The sequence below is a fragment of the Cetorhinus maximus genome, chromosome 20, assembly GCF_964194155.1.
Source record: "Cetorhinus maximus chromosome 20, sCetMax3.hap1.1, whole genome shotgun sequence".
Lineage (NCBI taxonomy): Eukaryota > Metazoa > Chordata > Chondrichthyes > Lamniformes > Cetorhinidae > Cetorhinus > Cetorhinus maximus.
Window position 1 is genome coordinate 17131425 of NC_135898.1, and position 18560 is coordinate 17149984.

The window sequence follows — 18560 nt, forward strand, 5'->3', positions numbered from 1 at the left end:
AGACAGCATTGACATCAGATGCAATGCTCTTACTGCATCACTGCTAGTGGCTAGCAACTGGAAAAAATACTGCACTTGGTGCATTTACAATGTTGAAGTGAAGGTGTATTTGTTAAATAACTAACAAATTATATCATGGATGAAGTTGCACATCTCTTGGGAATCTTAGGAATTCACGTGCGTTGTATTTCCTGGACTGAGTCCTCAACACTTCCAAGTATCCCATCACTGAAAATAAAGCAGCACAAGTCTCAAAAAATGTTCATTGGAAGCCTTTGCAGGTTTGTTCATTGACTAGGATATTTACCTGCATCCCTTTGATTCTAGCGTTGTCATCACCTCCAGTTATCCACCAGAAGAACAGAAAACATTTCAGTCATTAAAGTATTATAATTAAATTCTACATTAAGACAATCCCGTGGCACCATTCAAAGAAGAGCAAGCAGTTCTCCTAGAATTCTTATCAACGTTCTTTACTCTTCCAACACTTGGAACAAAAGATATATTGTTCATTCACCTCAATTGTTTGTGGGATCTTGGGAAAATTGGCAGCCACATTTATCCAATGTAACAGTATTGACTATACCTCAAGAGTAATTCATTGGTTATGAAGCTCTGAAGATTTCTTGAGAAACTTTTTTACTTTTAAAAGGGAACTCTGTATCCATTAACAATTGGCTGAGGAAGGAGATGATCCAGCTGTGTTGTGCCTTCAGAAACGATGGGCTGAATAATGCGCTCCAAAAATGGGAGCGATTTCCATATCAGGCATGTTATCGGGTGTGATGACGTCAGGCGGCGTTTCCAACATCATCACCCCGGTTTCAAATAATGCAGTATGCAGTCAGGCCTAAAAGTCGGAACTCCATCAATGCTATGATAATCTCAATTAAAAATGTAATTAAGGTCGTTAACAACCCAATTGACTGCCATAATACGGTCTGAAGGCAATAATACAGCCTTAGTATCAGAATCGCGCCCAATGGGGAATCCATTTTTTAATGGGTAAGCTTGTTAGGGTGGGTTTAATAGCTGCAGCTGAGCAGAGTCTCAGCTTAGCAGTTAGTACATCAGTGATTGCAGGGAGTGCTCATTTGGGTGAGTACACTAAGCATTCTGAAATCATTTGAGTAGAGGCCTTTTCTTGGCTGTGGAGTGCTCTGCTGAACGCTAGATTTTGTTCCTGCCCATCTCACAGGGCAATAAAGTATCTGTGACATATAGGCATTGTGGTCTCAGTGGGAGACACGACCTCCAGTGAGGAGGAGAGGAGAATGAGGAGGAGGGGGAGAGTTAGGGGAGGAAGGGCAGAGCGGGAGGTTCAGGATGCAGTGGTGGTGCTTGAAGGGGCCAGAGCAGTGCCAGAGCTTAAGGGTCCGGAGCCACTCAGAGATCCTCAGTGGAGGCGTAGAAGGTCTCATTCAGCTCCTAGAGTCTACAGACAGTGATTGAGCTATCTGTAATTGTCAGACACTCAATGCAGGAGAAGACTCAGGCTATCAGGAGCTATCAAGAGCCACAGTCACATCACTCTGTGACATGCTCACAGGGGAGATCTCCTCCAACTGCATAGGGGGGCACCCGATGCCTGTGGCTCTGAAAGTTACTGTCGAGCTCAACCTCTTTGCAATAGGCTCATTCCAGGCAGACTGTGGAGACCTTAGTGATATCACACAACCTTCTGCACACCACTGCATTCACCTTAGAAGCCTGTAAACTATTAAATCACACTTCTGCCAGAGACCTTTTACTCGATGCTGCATATGCTGGGCCCCTTGACACTGTCCCATGCCAGGGTGTCCTTTAAAGTACTGGCCGTGACCTGGTCCCAGGTCACGAGCTACGACTTTGGAGGCTGGACACCCCACCCTCCAGTACTCATTAGACGAGATGAAGACCTCAAACCCATCCTATGGCTTGATTAGCCCCAGTCAATGTATTATCGGGCGCGTTCTGAAGGCGGGACCGGAAGTCGAAAGGCCGCCAAATTCCGGGTGCGGAGCCCGCCCTCAGTGCCCCAGCATTTTATTCAGCCCGATGATGAGCTAGATTTATCTGCAATGCAGTCAAGAAGTCCACATATTGAACTCTGACCTTTTGGTTCATTTCATCTTTGAACCTCAAGTCCTATTAACTTCAGTGTATCAGGTAGAACATGAGGGAACCCATCGTTATGTACAATGTGAACATTCGCTCAGTTCCTCACACTACTGGGCTCAGAGTTTTCCTTGGCCCAGAGGCAGTATTCAAAAACACAGGCACAATAAATATGCTGGTACATAATTGCTCTTCAGCATCAAACATAGAACTTAGTGAGGTGAAGTCTTTTCCAAATGCACTGACTCTTGCTGAGAGGTGAATGCATCAAAGCTGCCACCAGAAGTGGTTATTCTTCATTATTGAGCTGAAGCATAGTGCTCACAGGTTATCCAACATCCATACATCACTGGTCAGGATTGAAAGTAATTGCTCATTCTTCTCCTCCCTGGGACCAAATGCTGTTCTCAGCTGAGAGCTTGGCACAGTGTGGGAGTCAAACCTCGGACTGTCTGATGTGCTTGAAAACAAATGATATCTTCACTTAGCCTTTGAGGGAGCTTAAAGATTTATTTGAAAGAAATTCAGGCACAAAACATAAAAGTGAAAATATTGGTATTGAGTAGTGCAAAGAACAGATATATTCAATAACTTGATGCAGTTCACCTCAAGACTTATATTAAGTCACTAACTAAACCCACATTGAAATGATCACACTGAACGTGAACTTTTTTGCCTGTGATTTTCAAAGTTGGCAGCTCAGAAAGAAAAGTTATAGCACTATGGTCAACAAAATAAACAAAACCATCAAGTTCGATTTACCATGGTTTAGTTTTAATAAAATATGCCACATTTTTGAATTGTTAATCAGATTATGAAGTAGCAGATTGCCATTGATTGGAATCACGAGAATGGAGCTTAGTTCTGTGCTCACATTCCTGATTTTACACCCTGCTTATAGACCTCAACATGTTGGCTGGCGTATTGAACAATATAGGGTCCAGCAGCTGCCAATATCTGTGGGGAGTTTGTGTAAAGGTTTCCCTGTTTGTTTTACAAAGTGAGTTTGAAGCTCAGTTGCTGTGCTTTACTGCAAATCCTTTTTTAAAAGAGGAGGCTTGGTTCTTGTCCAACCCCTGCATCTTCAGCTTCACCACCTTTATGGGATGTTTAATGATGCCTGGGTTATGCAGGTATCTGCAGCTAAGTACCCTCAAAGCCACAAAGAACTGTCATTTGTCAATCACTGGTTCAGTTGTCTTAGCAAACCCAGGATTGTAGGTATTGCAATGTCTTATCATTATTAAATGAACCATCCTGCCATTGCAACATTCAATTTTGGTAACAAGTGATTTGGACAGATGATAGCACATGCAACAAGCTTGGGGAGATGGTGGCAATGTCACTGAACTAGTCACTCAGAGGACCAGGTTAATGAATGCTCTGGGGACATGGGTTCAAATCCCCCCATGGCAGCTGGAGAATTTAAATACAGTGAATAAAAAAATCTGGAATTGAAAGCTAGCCTCAGTAATAGTGACCATGAAACTATCATTGATTGTTGTAAAAACCCATCTGGTTCACTAATGTCCTTGAGGGAAGGAAATCTGCCTTCCTTACCTGGGCTGACCTACATGTGACTCCAGATCCACAGCAACATGGTTGACTCTTAACTGCCCTCTGAAATGGCCCAGCAAGCCATTCAGTTCACTTAGGGCAATTTAGGGATGGACCTTTTGGCTAAGATCAAGTGTAGTCGTGAAGCGATGGCTATAACCAGTTGAGCCCCATACCATGGAGTACGTAACACCGTCCGGATGACGGTGAAGGACAGCGAAGGAGGAGCACCCATGGATCAGGCCTTCTTCATCAAGCGGATCCTGTTGAAGGCGTGTGGATTTGAAGCGGTGGAGATCTACTCCCTGCAAGACTTTCCCAGCGCTGGATGTTTCGACGTGACTTTCAAGCGTGTGGCAGCTTGCGTCAAGTTCCTGAAGGTGTTCGAGGAGAAGAGAGACCAGCCAGAGATGAAGATACTGATGGTGGAGCCGCTCTTTGCACTGCCCTTGCAATGGGACCATGTGGTGACTGTACATCTCTACAACCCCTACGCCCCTGTCGCCGACATGTTCACCTTCCTCGCCAGGTACGTCGACAAGGTCGGGAGCTGCACCGAGGTTAGAGACGCCTTCGGGATTTGGACATGCAAACACCAGGTTAAGGTCACGCTCAAGACTTATGGGAAGGGAGCCATCTTCCACCCTTCTTCCAGCTTCGCTATCGGGGGAAGCCGTGGCTACCTTGTCTACGCTGGGCAGCCCAAACTTTGTAGCTTATGCGGCAAGTCTGGTCATGTGGCAGCCAACTGCAGCGCTGTCCTCTGCAAGAACTGCAAACAGGAAGGGCACCAGACAAAGGACTGCAAACAGGCTAAGTGCTGCAACCTGTGTGGCGAGGCAGGTCACCTCTACAGGACCTGCCCCAAACGCTGCCTCACTTATGCACAGGCAGCCAAAGCCAACGAAGGGGAAGCAGAGGAAATGCTTCGTGTCACTGCTACCAAGGATACTTGCAACACTCCAACCACCAAGGCCCCCAGTGAGAACAACGGGTCAAAGGAGGACACAGAGAGAGACAAGGTGGAGGAAAAGATTGAGGCAGCAGACAGCCAATCAACAGCACTGCCCCCTGAACCTCCCACTCCTCAGGAGAGCGAATCAATGGAGGAGGAGGAAGCAGCAGAAAATCAGCAGGGGGAGTGGCAGCTGGTGAAGAGAGCCAAAAGGAAGAAGGGGCTAAGAAGGGACCAAGCCACTTCCCAGACAAGTGGCAAGAGGCATCTCCCATCCGACATGGATGACAGGGGCAGCTGCTCTTCGGACGAAGAAGAGAAAGGGCGGCATCTACAGAAGAAGCGGCAAAGCTCTAGGGAGTTGGAGGACGAGACACCCGAGCTCCAGAACATTGGAGACAATGAGGAGACCAGCGCATCCCAACTTTGCCCACAACCCGAAGAAGCCAGCGCACTCCAGCCCCAGGAATCTGGGAGCAGTGAAGCGCTTAGCGCACCCCAGCTCCGGGAAGCCGGGAGCAGCAACGCCCCAGAGGAGGAGAGGATTGGAGAAGCTTCTCCAACAGAGGACATTTCATATCCCATTCTCTGCACAAACCCCCAGATGCCACCTGAGCAGAACATTGCCAATGGGGTGGTTCAGGACAGTTTCCTCAGCCCATCCAAAGTGAGGCAATTTGTGAACACTATGGCTATGCAGGAGCAGACCAAAGGTCTGGGACTCTCAGAGACAACAGGTTTGGTAAGAGACTAAATGCTTTAAAATGGGTGTAAAGATTGTATCCATAAATGTGCGTAGCATTAAATCTGCTATGTGATGTGTTGTGACCTTGGACTACCTTGCCAAGGTCAAAGCTGACCTGTTTCTGCAGGAGTATGCGATACCGCACCTCAGCTCCTACAGGCAATGGTCACGATGGTGGTCCCATGGGCCATCGATCTGGTCGGGAGTAAACGACTCTCATTCCTCCAGCCTGGGTATTCTGCTGCGGGGAGGCAACTTCACCATCTCCGAGGTTAAGGAGGTGGTGGGCGGGCGCCTCCTCATAGCAGACGTAATGTACAAGAATGCTCCACTCCGGTTAATTAACATGTACGCCCCGTCACAAAAGGGCGAGCGGCTGGAGGTTTTTCAGCAGCTCCCACTGCTGCTGGCGACCTCCAGACCGGTCATTCTGGGCAGTGACTTCAACTGCATCATCGATGCGGCTGGACGATCCAGCAGGGCCGACAGCAGATTGGACGCAACGTCCAGATCCCTGATGGAAACAGTTAAGGATGCCAAGCTGCACGACATCTTCAGCAACCCTGCAGACGGAGCGCAGCATAGATACACCTGGTCGCGGCCAGACAGGTCCATACATTCCAGGATAGACTTCCTGTTTGTGTCCCGCGCGTTCGCAGTCAGATCCACCGACGTCAAGCTGGTGTTCTTCTCTGACCACTGCCTCCTACTGGCTGACTGCCACTTAGAGAAAGACCAGAGGGTGGGCAGGGGGTGCATGGAAGCTATACATGCAACTGCTGACCCCAGAGAACATTGAGGAGCTCAAGAGGGATTATAAAGGTTGGAGAACCGTGAAACCCCTCTTTGAGTCCTTGACACACTGGTGGGAAGTGATCAAGGGAAACATCAAGAGGTTTTTCATCCCCAAAGGTGCCCAGAAAGCTAGAAAGGAACAGAGGGAAATGTCCCCACTCCAGAAAAACATGCAGAACCTGCTCCGGCTGCAGTCGATGGGGGTCGATGTCAACGAGGAACTCCAAGAGGTGAAGAGCCAGCAAGCCTCGGTCTTTGCCTCGGAGGCCTCCAAGATCATCTTCCGTTCCAGAGTCCGCTCCGTGGAGCAGGATGAGACGTGCTCACGTTTCTTCTTCCAAAAGGTACACAGAGAGAGCTCTGTGATCAGCAGCCTGAAGGAAGAAGACGGCTCAGTAAAGTCATCGCAGTCCGACATTTTGAGGATCAGCAAATCCTTTTGTGCCGGATTGTATGACGAGAAGCCCACAGACAGCACAGCCTCCCAGTCCTTCCTGTCCTCTATCATGGAGGTCTTAGACGACAGTACACGGGAGAGCCTGGACAAACTGCTAACTCCTGACGAATTGACTAAGGCACTTGAGTCCTTCGAGAAGAGTAAAACTCCCGGAAGCGACGGCTTGCTGGTGGAGTTGTATTCGGTTCTGTGGGACTGGATGGGCCCAGACCTGCTAGAAGTGTTCGAGAGTATGCTTCTGGCCGGCAGCATGTCAGAATCCATGAGGAAAGGCATTATCACCCTCATCTACAAGCACAAGGGGGAAAGGGAGGAAATTAGAAATTGGCGACCCATTTCACTTTTGAATGTGGACTATAAGATTCTGTCCAAGGTCATCGCCAATCGGGTCAAATCCGCTCTGGAATTGGTGATCCACCCTGACCAGACCTGCACTGTGCTGGGCAGGAAGATCTCTGACAGCCTCGCACTGCTCAGGGATACGATTGCCTATGTACAGGACAGGGGTGTGGATACTTGCCTCATCAGCCTGGATCAGGAGAAGGCCTTTGACAGAATATCGCACACCTACATGGTGGATGTGCTCTCCAAAATGGGGTTTGGGGATGGAATTCGCAATTGAATCCAACTGCTCTACACTAACATCAGTAGCGCAGTCTCAATCAATGGGTGGGAATCAGATAGCTTCCCTATTAAATCTGGAGTCAGGCAGGGCTGCCCTCTCTCCCCTGTCCTGTTTGTGTGTTGCATAGAACCCTTTGCTGAGTCCATCAGGAAGGATCCGGGCATAAGAGAAGTGACAATCCCAGGCAGTGGAGGCACTCAGATCAAAGCCTCCCTGTACATGGACGATGTCGCCGTCTTCTGCTCGGATCCGCTGTCAGTGCGCAGGCTGATCCACATCTGCGACCAGTTCGAACTGGCCTCGGGAGCCAAGGTAAATTGTGGGAAGAGCGAGGCCATGTTCTTTGGGAACTGGGCTGACCGATCCTTTGTCCCCTTCACCATCAGGGCTGACGGCCTGAAGGTGCTGGGGATATGGTTCGGAGGGACCGGGGCATGCGTTAGAAACTGGAAGGAGCGAGTGTCTATGGTGCAAAGAAAACTGGGCATGTGGGAGCAACGCTCTCTCTCCATTGCGGGTAAGAACCTGGTCATCAGGTGTGAGGCACTCTCGCTGTTGCTGTACGTGGCGCAGGTCTGGCCCATTCCAGACTCCTGCGCGATGGCGATCACCTGAGCCATCTTTCGCTTTATCTGGAGGTCAAAAATGGATCGTGTCCGCAGGGACGCGTTGTACAAGCCTCTAGATAAAGGGGGAGAAAACATGCCCAACATCGCCCTCATACTGATGGCCATCTTTGTGTGCGGCTGCATCAAGCTGTGCGTAGACCCTCGATACGCAAACACCAAGTGTCACTATGTGCTGAAGTTCTACCTGTCCCCGGTGTTGCGAAGGATGGGTCTGGCCACGCTGCCGCGGAACGCTCCAAGTAGTTGGACCGTACCATACCACCTGTCCCTCGTGGAAAAATTTATGCAGAGAAACACCTTTGACCACAAGTCCATCAGGCAGTGGTTGGCACGTAACGTCTTAGAGGCCCTGAGGGAAAAGGAGAGGGTGGACCCTGTGGGATGGTTCCCCGAGCAGACTGTCAAAGTCATTTGGCAGAATGCATCATCGCCAAAACTTTCCAACAAGCACCAAGACGTAGCTTGGCTGGTGGTGAGAAAGGCCCTCCCCGTCAGATCCTTCCTACACGCCAGGAGCCTCACCCCCTCGGCACGTTGCCCTCGAGGTGGCTGTGGTGGGGACGAGACCATTGTTCACCTCCTTGTGGATTGTGCCTTTGCAAAGAAGGTCTGGAGAGAGATGCAGTGGTTTCTGTCGAGGTTCATCCCGAGCAGTTCTGTGACACAGGACTCTGTGCTCTACGGGCTGTTCCCAGGGACACACACCGAGGACAGACATCAACTGCAGCTGGAGGATCATCAACTCGGTGAAAGACGCTCTTTGGTCTGCCCGAAACTTGTTGGTCTTCCAGCGCAAAGAGTTGTCCCCGACCGAGTGTTACAGACTGGCACATTCCAAAGTCCAGGACTACATGCTGAGGGACGCACTAAAGCTTGGGGCAGCCGCCGCAAAGGCGCAATGGGGAAGGGTCGCTGTCTAAGACCTTTCTGCCACAGTGCACCGAGGGACTGGGAACTGTTGAGAGCCCCATTGGGCTGTACAGCTCAAAATGAATGTATGCAGTGAATGCTAATTGTATTATAATTGTATTGAAGCACCTCAGAGTGCAACATGATGTATGTTGATAACTCCAATACCATTGTCTGATTGTCTGCATTGACCATATTGAAATGATTGTAATATTCATTGATTGTATTGATGCACCTTGTGATACATGTGTAAAAGTTGAATCTGATTGTACTTATGTGATGGTGATTTTGAAATGGTTTAGAATGTTCTTCCAGATATTTTATGAATAAAGTATATTTTTCAAAAAAAAAAAAAAATTTAGGGATGGGCAACAAATGCTGGCCTTGCCAGTGACGCCCACATCCCATGAAAGAATAAAAAAAAAACTGGGCAGTGCTGGAAATGCTGCTTTCTTTTCTTTATTAAAAACTATTCAAGTAAATGTTCTTCGGGAGCCAATCTTGAGGCTTTGATGTCAGCCTGCACCTTCTTCTGACTGGCTGATACATGCTGAAGACACAATGGAGCTCAGCAAAATGCATTTGATAACCAGCAGGCAAACTGCGGGAGTAATTAGCCAGTCAGCGAAACCAAATGTATTAAAAAGCAGAGTTTATAGTTCATGGTCATTCTTTCTCATCTTCTCTCAATAGAAATTCACTATCCCAAATTCTAACTCATATAGACCTTTAATTCATTGCAGCTTAAGAACAAATTCAAGAAGAAAATACCTCGTGACTCAGAAGCCTCAAATATCCTTGTTGGAGAAGTCGACTTTTTGGATAAGCCATTTGTAGCCTTTGTCCGTCTCTTGCAGTCAACGATGTTGGGTGGACTGACCGAAGTGGCAGTTCCAACAAGGTACTGGTGCACCTAGAGGGCATGTTGATGAGTCCAGTAATAAAAAATAACACATAATATAATTGAGGTGGGTGTACTGTCATTTATGGACATTTTAGAAGCGATGTTAACTTTCTATTTTGAAGGATTGTGTTGCACAGTTCTGCCTGCTGGAGTTATGATGGGTTGTAAGTTAATTTCACAAAATGAATTAATTCAAAGTAATATTATAGGTTGAGCTATAATTCAGCTGACATGGACAATTACTTGTGTTCAATTGAGAGGATAATCATCTGTTGGATAGCCAACACATGGCGCGATTGAATGCTGCAGTGCTGGTGTTTTAAGCACACTCAATCTGTCTGGGACCTCTCCACGGGTCAACAGTACTGTAAAAGCAACTAGCTTTCTGCTGAGATGCATTAGGTGATGTCAGGCTAGATACGATGCAGTGGGTATGCAGCCTAACTTATGAATGTACTTCAATTTTCCTTACATTTTAAAAACAATTCACTTAGGATGGAATGAAGAAAGAAGAATTGGCATTCATTCACAGTTTTAACATTTTGATATCTATTCCAAACAGGTTTATTTTTATTCTTTTGGGTCCTCAAGGGAAAGGTAAATCTTACAGCGAGATTGGAAGAGCCATGGCAACACTGATGGTAGATGATGTGAGTTTTCAAATTAAAACCTATTAGAAAAAGTAGAGCTCATGCTATCATACATTGAGGATGTAAAAGGAAAATGATTGCCAGTGATTTACTTCAGCAGAACCATGATTCTTGTGACTGGGTTGAGTAAATTTAAAGGCCCCAGTGAAAAGATTTATTCAATAGTTTAAGGCCATTCCTATACCATTTATCATTATGCTTTTTTATGCTGGCACTCAGCTACTCATGTCTTGCTAATAATTGGTGACATTTCTTTAATCCCAGCACTAAAGGGTTTCTCAATGGGAATTCCTGTCATTTAATTTTAATAAGAGCAAAGTTTCTCCAAGAAAGGAAAAAGTAAAGATGGAGTTTGTGCCACAAGTTGAGAAACTTAGATCCTCTTTCTCAATAACATTCATGGATACTCCTAACTATTGTGATACCAATGATTAATTACCTGTGTGTGCCTGACATTTACATTCTGCCTTCGTTGTACTGGACTCCAGCTGTTCAGTGATGTGGCTTACAAAGCGAGAGACAGAGATGATTTGATTGCCGGCATTGACGAGTTCCTTGATGAAGTCATTGTCCTGCCTCCTGGTGAATGGGATCCCAAGATCAGGATAGAGCCACCCAAGAAAGTAACACCAGCTGAGAAAAGGTAGGAATTCTTTTAATCCCACCCATTTGCAGGGCTTCTTCATTATCTTGCGTACACTTTCCATCTCCAGATAGAAGAACTGTTAAATAGATAGTTTGTCATAAGAGTAAAGATGATCCACTTGCATCACGTTCTCTGGCTGACTTTGGCCAAGAGCAAATCTGTTCTTCCACCGCTTTTGATTACCTTAAAATATAGAGATCAGAATTAATAGAAGACTAACCATCTCTCTCTTTCCCCATCCCCGTGCCTCGTCACCAGGAAGTCTGTTTACTCTCTGAATGAGGCAGGACAAATGAATGGTTCAGCAGGAGGTGGAGGAGGAAGTGACGATGAAGAAATGCCAGTACCACATGAACTTGGGGAAGAGCTGATGTGGACAGGAAGGTATACTTTTCAATTGAAGGAGATGTACTGTAGTAGCCACTGGGGCAAAATGTTGGGTTAATGAAGGGTCCAAGGCGATAGACCACTGTGGGCAAGAGAATCCTTTATTGGATGTGATATGTCAGTCTCTTAATCAGCAAGTATCACCATCATTGCTGAACCCTTTTAAAAATCCCATCCCTAGAGAACTTACAGGAAATCACCACAGCAGCTTATGGTATGCAGTGGTGGGTGGGAGCGGAATTGGGTCAGGAGTGATGGGCCGGAGTGAGAATGCCCACCGCCGCTGACCCAATCTCACTCCCACTCCTGCCCACTATTCCCCACCCATTCAGCTCCCACCACCATTCCTGACCCAATCCCAATTCCTCTTCCGTCCACCAGTCCTGACAAACAACTTATAAAGTAAAAAAGAACACTAGTATGTTCAAAAGCCTATATTGCGAGCATGTAACTTATGCATGATTTGAACCAAGATATTCTTCTGTATCAAAACACTGGTGTAAAGTCCTTTTTATTGTACAATGGAGTAACATGAAATCTGTTCAATTTACAAAATCAGCGCATAGTGGAGGGGTTTGTAACAATCTATTTAAAACTTGAAAAGAGAGAACGGCTGGGGGGAGTCCACATAGATGACAGAGTAAAGAGTAGTTGGAGGTCCTAATTTATAGTTATTTTTGTATACAGAGCAACACGCCTCCAGTTTTCCCTTAATGAACCACTGCTTCCTACTTACAACCCTGAGTTTAAGTGTTTCTCACCGACTGCAGGTTTTGTGGAGGGCTGATGCTGGATATCAAAAGGAAGCTCCCCTGGATGCCCAGTGATTTCTACGAAGCATTCCACATACAGTCTGTCTCCACCATCATCTTCATCTACCTGGGCTGCATCACCAATGCCATCACCTTTGGAGGATTGTTGGGGGATGCAACAGACAATTATCAGGTGATAACTACACCATGCTCTCACTTCCAGTCTTGTGTCCTGACTCGCCCAAATGCACATTCATTAATAGAGTGAGGCCAATAAGATCTTTTCAGCCAAAGAATAAGAGAATAGCTGATTTTCTATGATTTCTGAGAGCTCCTATAATTGAGAACAAAAACGTTTTTTTTTTGGTTTATCATTAAGTGAAGACCATTGCCTACTAGAAAAGAAAACATTTATTTCCACAATCAGCATTTGCTTCCACTCACTGAGGACCTAGCCTCGGGCTATGGTACCACATACTTTGGTAGCACTCATCATTCCTCAGCAGCTTGCGTGCAGACTATGTTTCGATGGTTACTGATCACAATATCTTTACAGTGCAAAAGGAGGCTATTCATCCCATCGAGTCTGTACTGGCTCTCTGAAAGAGCATTTCGCCTAGTCCCACTCTCCTGCCTTATCCCTTTAACATTGCACATTCTCTCTTTTCAGGTAGCAGTCCAATTCCCTTTTCAATATCTCAATCGAACCTGCCTCCACCACCCTCTCAGGAAGTTTGTACCAAACTCCAGCCACCCTCCGGGTGAAAAAAAAATTCCTCACATCACATTTACTCCTTTTGCCAATTATGTTGAATCTGTGCCATCTAGTTCTTGATGGTCTCTTGAGTGGGAACAATTTCTCACTATTTACCCTGTCCACACCCCTCAGGATCTTGAATACCTCTATCAAGCCTCCTCTCAGCCTCCTTTTCTCCAAGGAAAACAGTCCCAACCTCTCCAATCTATCCTCATAGCTACAGTTCTTCATTCCGGGAATCATTCTTGTGAATCGCCTCTGTACTCCCTCCAAAATTGATGGTCTGCTTGCCACATTAGTGAGAGGTGGAAGGGACATGGATCTGAAATCTGGTTGTATTTGACAATTTGGAGCTGCTTTATCTCATATGTGATTTTGCAAACATTATGGGGGCTCGTGTAGCCAAGATCTATCATTTTTAATGCATTTTTAGCAAGCAAATGTGTCACCAGCTGCCACGGTAACCAGCTGGTGGTATATTCATCTGTTTCCTGACACACTAGCTACAAGAGAATGAAATGCACCATAAGGAAAGCTTTAATCTGCTTTCCACTTCAACTCACTGACTTGAAGACCTTAAAAGATTATACGCAATAGTCTCCATAACAGCCAGGTCACCTTTCTGCAAATTCAAATATGTGCATTATGAGTAGCTTACAGTGATGCCAGCAGATTTTAACTGGCTAGTGGTAGCTGGAGTGGTAAATATATTCATTCCCCCATGATCTCAGGGCATTAATACACTAGCTGCATTTAATCTTGGGATGGACCTTAAAAACATTTCAAAGACTTAACCGTGGCAACATTTTGCCATTTTGATGCACTGAGTCCACTGACTGCCAAACAGACTGTGCAGTGACGAGTAACTGAAAACAGGAAATGCTGGAAAAACTCAGCAGGTCTGGCAGCATCCGTGGAGAGGGAAACAGAGTTAGTGTCTCAAGTCCGTATGACTCTTCTTCAGACCTGAAGAAGCTCCAGCTTCTCTCAGCTCTGAAGAAGAGTCATACGGAATCGCAACGTTAACTCTGTTCCTCTCTCCACAGACGCTGCCAGTCCTGCTGAGTTTTTCCAACATTTCCTGTTTTTATTTCAGATTTCCAGCATCTACAGTATTTTGCTTTTATTTATGTGCCGTGACAAGCATGTGTTTCATATTTTTTTAAAATAGCTATCGTAGATAAGGAACCTTCTCAAGGGCAATTAGGGATGGGCAACAAATGCTTGCCTTGCCAGCATTGCTGACATCCCATGAATGTGTGCAGCGAGTTGTTATGATCTGGAACGCACTGCCTGAAAGAGTGGTGGAAGCAGATTCGATAAGAACTGTCAGAAGGAAATTGGTGAAACACTTGAAAATGGCTAGGGGAAAAGAACAGGAACAGTGGGACTAATTGGATAGCTCTTTTCAAAGAGCCTGCACAGGCACGATGGGCCATCTGTGTGTGCCTTCTGTGTTATCAGATTCTACAGTGCATAAGAACTCTGTGAACAAAGTTGAAATAGCCAGGTGTTTTAATGATTACAGTGGAAAAAGCAAACAGAACACTGAGGTATTGACCCAAAACAGCATAGTCAAAGCCAAAGGAAATGATGCTTAAATTATACCATACTTTGCTCAGATCAAACTGTGAGGCACTGCAGAGAGGACTCATGAGACTGCTCCTGGTTGTCAACAGAATTGGGTTATTGTCCCTTCAAAAGGAATCAACTGCAAGCAACACTCAGTGATAAATGGGCGATGAATAACGTTGACAAGGTTAAACTAGAGCATTACTTCACAAGAAATCATGCCAATTGGACATGGGGCACAAGCTCAAATTAGTGAAAAACAAATTTAGGACAATATTGGAAAGTAAGTTTTCACACAAAGAGTTATCATCAAGTAAAATAGAATCCTGGGTAGGGCAAATGGTGTCATAAAATGCAGAATCATTGAGAAAATAGATGTATTCTATTCCAGGATGGCTGGAGGTTTGCGCTGGAAAGATGATTAGCATGGACCAACCAAATCTATCAAGTGACCTTGTGAATGAATGTATTGTTCCCTTTTACATAGTACAGCATGAACAACAGAAGCAATAACATAACCAAATGTCACAGTATGTGATGGAACAGAGGTACATGAAATGTGTTGAGTCATATTAGTTTCAGCATTGGCAATGAGTTAATAATCCTCCGTTACATTCAATTCAATTGCAGCCTAGTGACTTCTATTTCAGTCTAACAGGCTGTGTTTTTTTTACAAACAGGGTGTGATTGAAAGTTTTCTAGGCACAGCATTCACGGGAACTGTGTTCTGTTTATTTGGTGGACAGCCTCTCACCATCCTGAGTAGTACAGGCCCAATCCTTATCTTTGAAAAGCTCCTGTTTGACTTCAGCAAGTGAGTATTTTGGTCGCTTAAATTTTGGTGACCACAATGAAGGGAAAGTATGCCATTTTAATTACCTCATTGCCAAAGGGAACTGGTGCAATGTTAAGTCAGGATCTTCTTTCAACAGGGCAGCAATTCTGAGGGAGGACTCCACCTTTAGCAAGCCTTAGGGATATGTTGCACATTTTGAGTTTATGATCAGGCGGACGAGCTGGGATTTCTGTGAGGAGTCCTTCTTCTCAATATTTTATTTCAATGTCATGGGTTATAATTTTAAACTGTTCTTTCAAATGACCTTGAGAAAAAATGTAGATCTAACTATTTACAATGTTACTTTGTAACTCTAAGAGCATTGTTCTTGCTACAGAGGAACAGTTCTACACAATGGGCCCAATTCTGCTGCAAAAATAGTGCCCTGGCTAACAACGTTTACCGTTAATTACATGGAAGTTGGGCAGCAACTTCCAGTAACCATCCATGCACAGTTAAATGCAGAAATCCAGAATTTGTTGTCAGAGATGTCCAGCTACATCTTACTGTCTGATTCACTATTCAAATGTATTTAATGGGCTGAAACCCCCTATATTTACCTCATAGATATGGACTAAACTCACTTCAAAGCAAAGTTGGCCTTATCCCTTCCAGGCCAAGTACCTTTTAATAGAGTGGCAATGTTAATGCCAGACAACTTCCCTGACTGAAAAAATTTACTTCCACTATTGTTTTTATCTGTATTTATGGAGACAAAAATAATAAAGTAAATTTTTTTCTTTCTTTTTCCTCTCTCTTTATTTCACTTTCTCTACCTGACATTGAACTTGCTATTTGAACTGACAATTCCTGGTTCAGATTCTGCGCTGCTCATTAACCACTCTTCATTGGTTAAAGAAGCACCCACTATCTTACCCAGATGCTCAGTAGAGGGTACCTGGCTTTTTGGTTGGTTGGCTGACTGGTTTAGACCAAGTTTAACCCATGAAACCGGATCACAACCTCAACCATGGTGAGGGAGCTGCTTGTCCATGACTTAATATTTGTCTATTTTCATTTTAAAAAAACACAACATTTTGTACTCTGTCTTAGGAAAACCATTTGAATCTAAATCACCTTTTAAAAAACATTCAATAGTAAAATGTGGGCAATGCAGACTAGATCATAATTACTGACTGTCCATCCCTGGTTGCCCTGAATTTGCTTGCAAGGCAAATTGAGAAGACCCTAAATGTCAGTAAGGTAATGTGCAGGGAAGTGACAGGTTAGGGCAGTTGACTCCCTTCCCTGAATGAGACTGGGAACCAACTGGGCTTTCAGGACAATCCAGCAGCTTCAAGGTCACTTGTTTCTCAAGGTCACCAGTGTCAACACCAGTGGAAATGGAATTTTGATTTTCATCAATGTTACTGCAAGTAATTTATTTTTAATTAATTCATCAGAACAAATCAGCACTGGTCTACCACAATTAACCTCAACACCTAATGCTTATTGCATACTTAGCCTTGTAATATTCACTTTAAAGAGCCTATATCTCTCTTGCAGGGGTAATGATATGGACTACCTTGAATTCCGCCTCTGGATTGGTCTCCATTCTGCCCTTCAGTGCCTTCTTCTTGTCATCACGGACGCGAGTTTCATCATTAAGTACATTACCCGTTTTACAGAGGAAGGCTTCTCCATGCTCATCAGCCTCATCTTCATCTATGATGCCATCAAAAAAATGATCGGGGCCTTCAAATACTACCCCATCAACGCTGGCTACAAGCCAGACTACGTGACCATGTACAAGTGTGAGTGTGTGGCTCCAGATTCAGGTGAGTCAGGCATTAACTCAGTCAAGTGGGAAAAGAAGGAAAACAATTGAGTAGCAATGCCTTAATATCAAAGCAAGTTGCATCTTTCTTCAGAATTTCATACTTTATTTCTACTCTTTGCTCATTTGTGTTAGAGATAAACCTGAAGTGGACAATTTTACAAACTAGTTTATGTCCATTAAGGCTAGAGGATCCCATCATTTATCTCAATTATTGTGCACCAGCAAACATATGACCACTATTAACCACCCACCTGCTCTGTTCCCAAAGGCTGGGCAGGGTGTTTGGGCCTAAAGTGTTTTCACAATTTCAGAATTCCCATTTTTACCCTTTTGTGCCAGAGATCCTTGAAAGCTGCTAATGCAGAATCCACATTGCTCTCCAGTTTTTATCATGAAAGTTACTGCGTCAGCAGCTAGTGAACACCTTCAGTTAACATCAAGGTATGTCCACAGCCAGAGGTGAAAGTTGTGACTGTCGCACAACGGCTCACATGCACCTTTGCCAATACTCTGAAAACTATCAGTGCAATATATGGAGTGGATGCGACCAGACTATTAGCCAAGGGAAACTGGACTGCTTTGGTCTGAAACTGTTTTTTGCATTATTAAGCCAACTTCTGCTGGTCACAGGGAACATCTGTCTCTAAATGTGTATTCTTTGACTGGACACATTATTGTCAACTACTGTTAATTTGACTCGTGTAACTTATTATTTACTATTTTTATATCTGCTGCAAACTCTGTTTGGCTACTTTCAATCCTGGGTAAGTATCCTGAAGAAAACTCTCTTAAATCCTGTCAATCTTTTCTTTCCTCCCTCTATGTCTGACCACTTTGACCAGACCTGGACTTGAACTTCTCACATTTAGCTTTAATTTGATGATGATCGATAGTACAGGGTACCTGCCGCTTAAAACAAGTGTTGGGTCTCTAGAATCAGAAATTCTCCATTCAAATGATTGTAGATAAATCTCTCTTCCTGACCCCTCCCACTTCCTGTTTGTATATTGGAAGTCTGATTATTCTGAACCACAAAGACACCATGCATAAATTAAGTGGCATCATGAGGAGGAATATCCCTTACTGCCATTAGTAGCATTGCTGTTTAGATTACCATAGAAACAAGAGTTTGTCATTCAGCCCCTTGAGCCTAATCTGCCTTCCAATGAGATCATGGCTGACCTGTATCCTAATTTCACTTACCTGCCCTAGCTTCATATCCTTTAATATGGTTTGCAAGCAAAAAGCTATCAATCTCATATTTAAAATGATCAATTGAGCTGGCATCTTATGAGAGACAGTTCCCACACTTCTACCATGATTTGAGTGAAGACGTGTTTTGTTACTTCTCTCCTGAATAGCCTGGCGCTGATTTTAAGGTTATGACCTCTTGTCCTGGACTCCCCCACCAGCAGAAAAAAGTTTCTTTTTACCTACCCTATCAATTCCTTTCAAAATTCTAAAATCATCAATCAAATCACCCCAGTACATTCTCTATTCCAGAGCAT

The 18560-nt window shown here is 44.8% G+C and overlaps 1 protein-coding gene across 4 annotated transcripts in view; it reads left to right on the plus strand.

Annotated features, from left to right (window-relative positions):
* LOC144694900 (electrogenic sodium bicarbonate cotransporter 4-like) overlaps positions 1–18560 on the plus strand; it is a 70438-nt gene that overhangs the window by 20242 nt on the left and 31636 nt on the right. For all 4 annotated transcript variants that reach the window (XM_078565635.1, XM_078565637.1, XM_078565636.1 and 1 more), the window contains 7 exons: positions 9513–9670; positions 10236–10323; positions 10812–10966; positions 11228–11353; positions 12127–12301; positions 15118–15251; positions 16779–17050. In XM_078565635.1, coding sequence (XP_078421761.1) covers positions 9513–9670; positions 10236–10323; positions 10812–10966; positions 11228–11353; positions 12127–12301; positions 15118–15251; positions 16779–17050 — 1108 coding nt within the window. The remainder of the gene's footprint in view (positions 1–9512; positions 9671–10235; positions 10324–10811; positions 10967–11227; positions 11354–12126; positions 12302–15117; positions 15252–16778; positions 17051–18560) is intronic.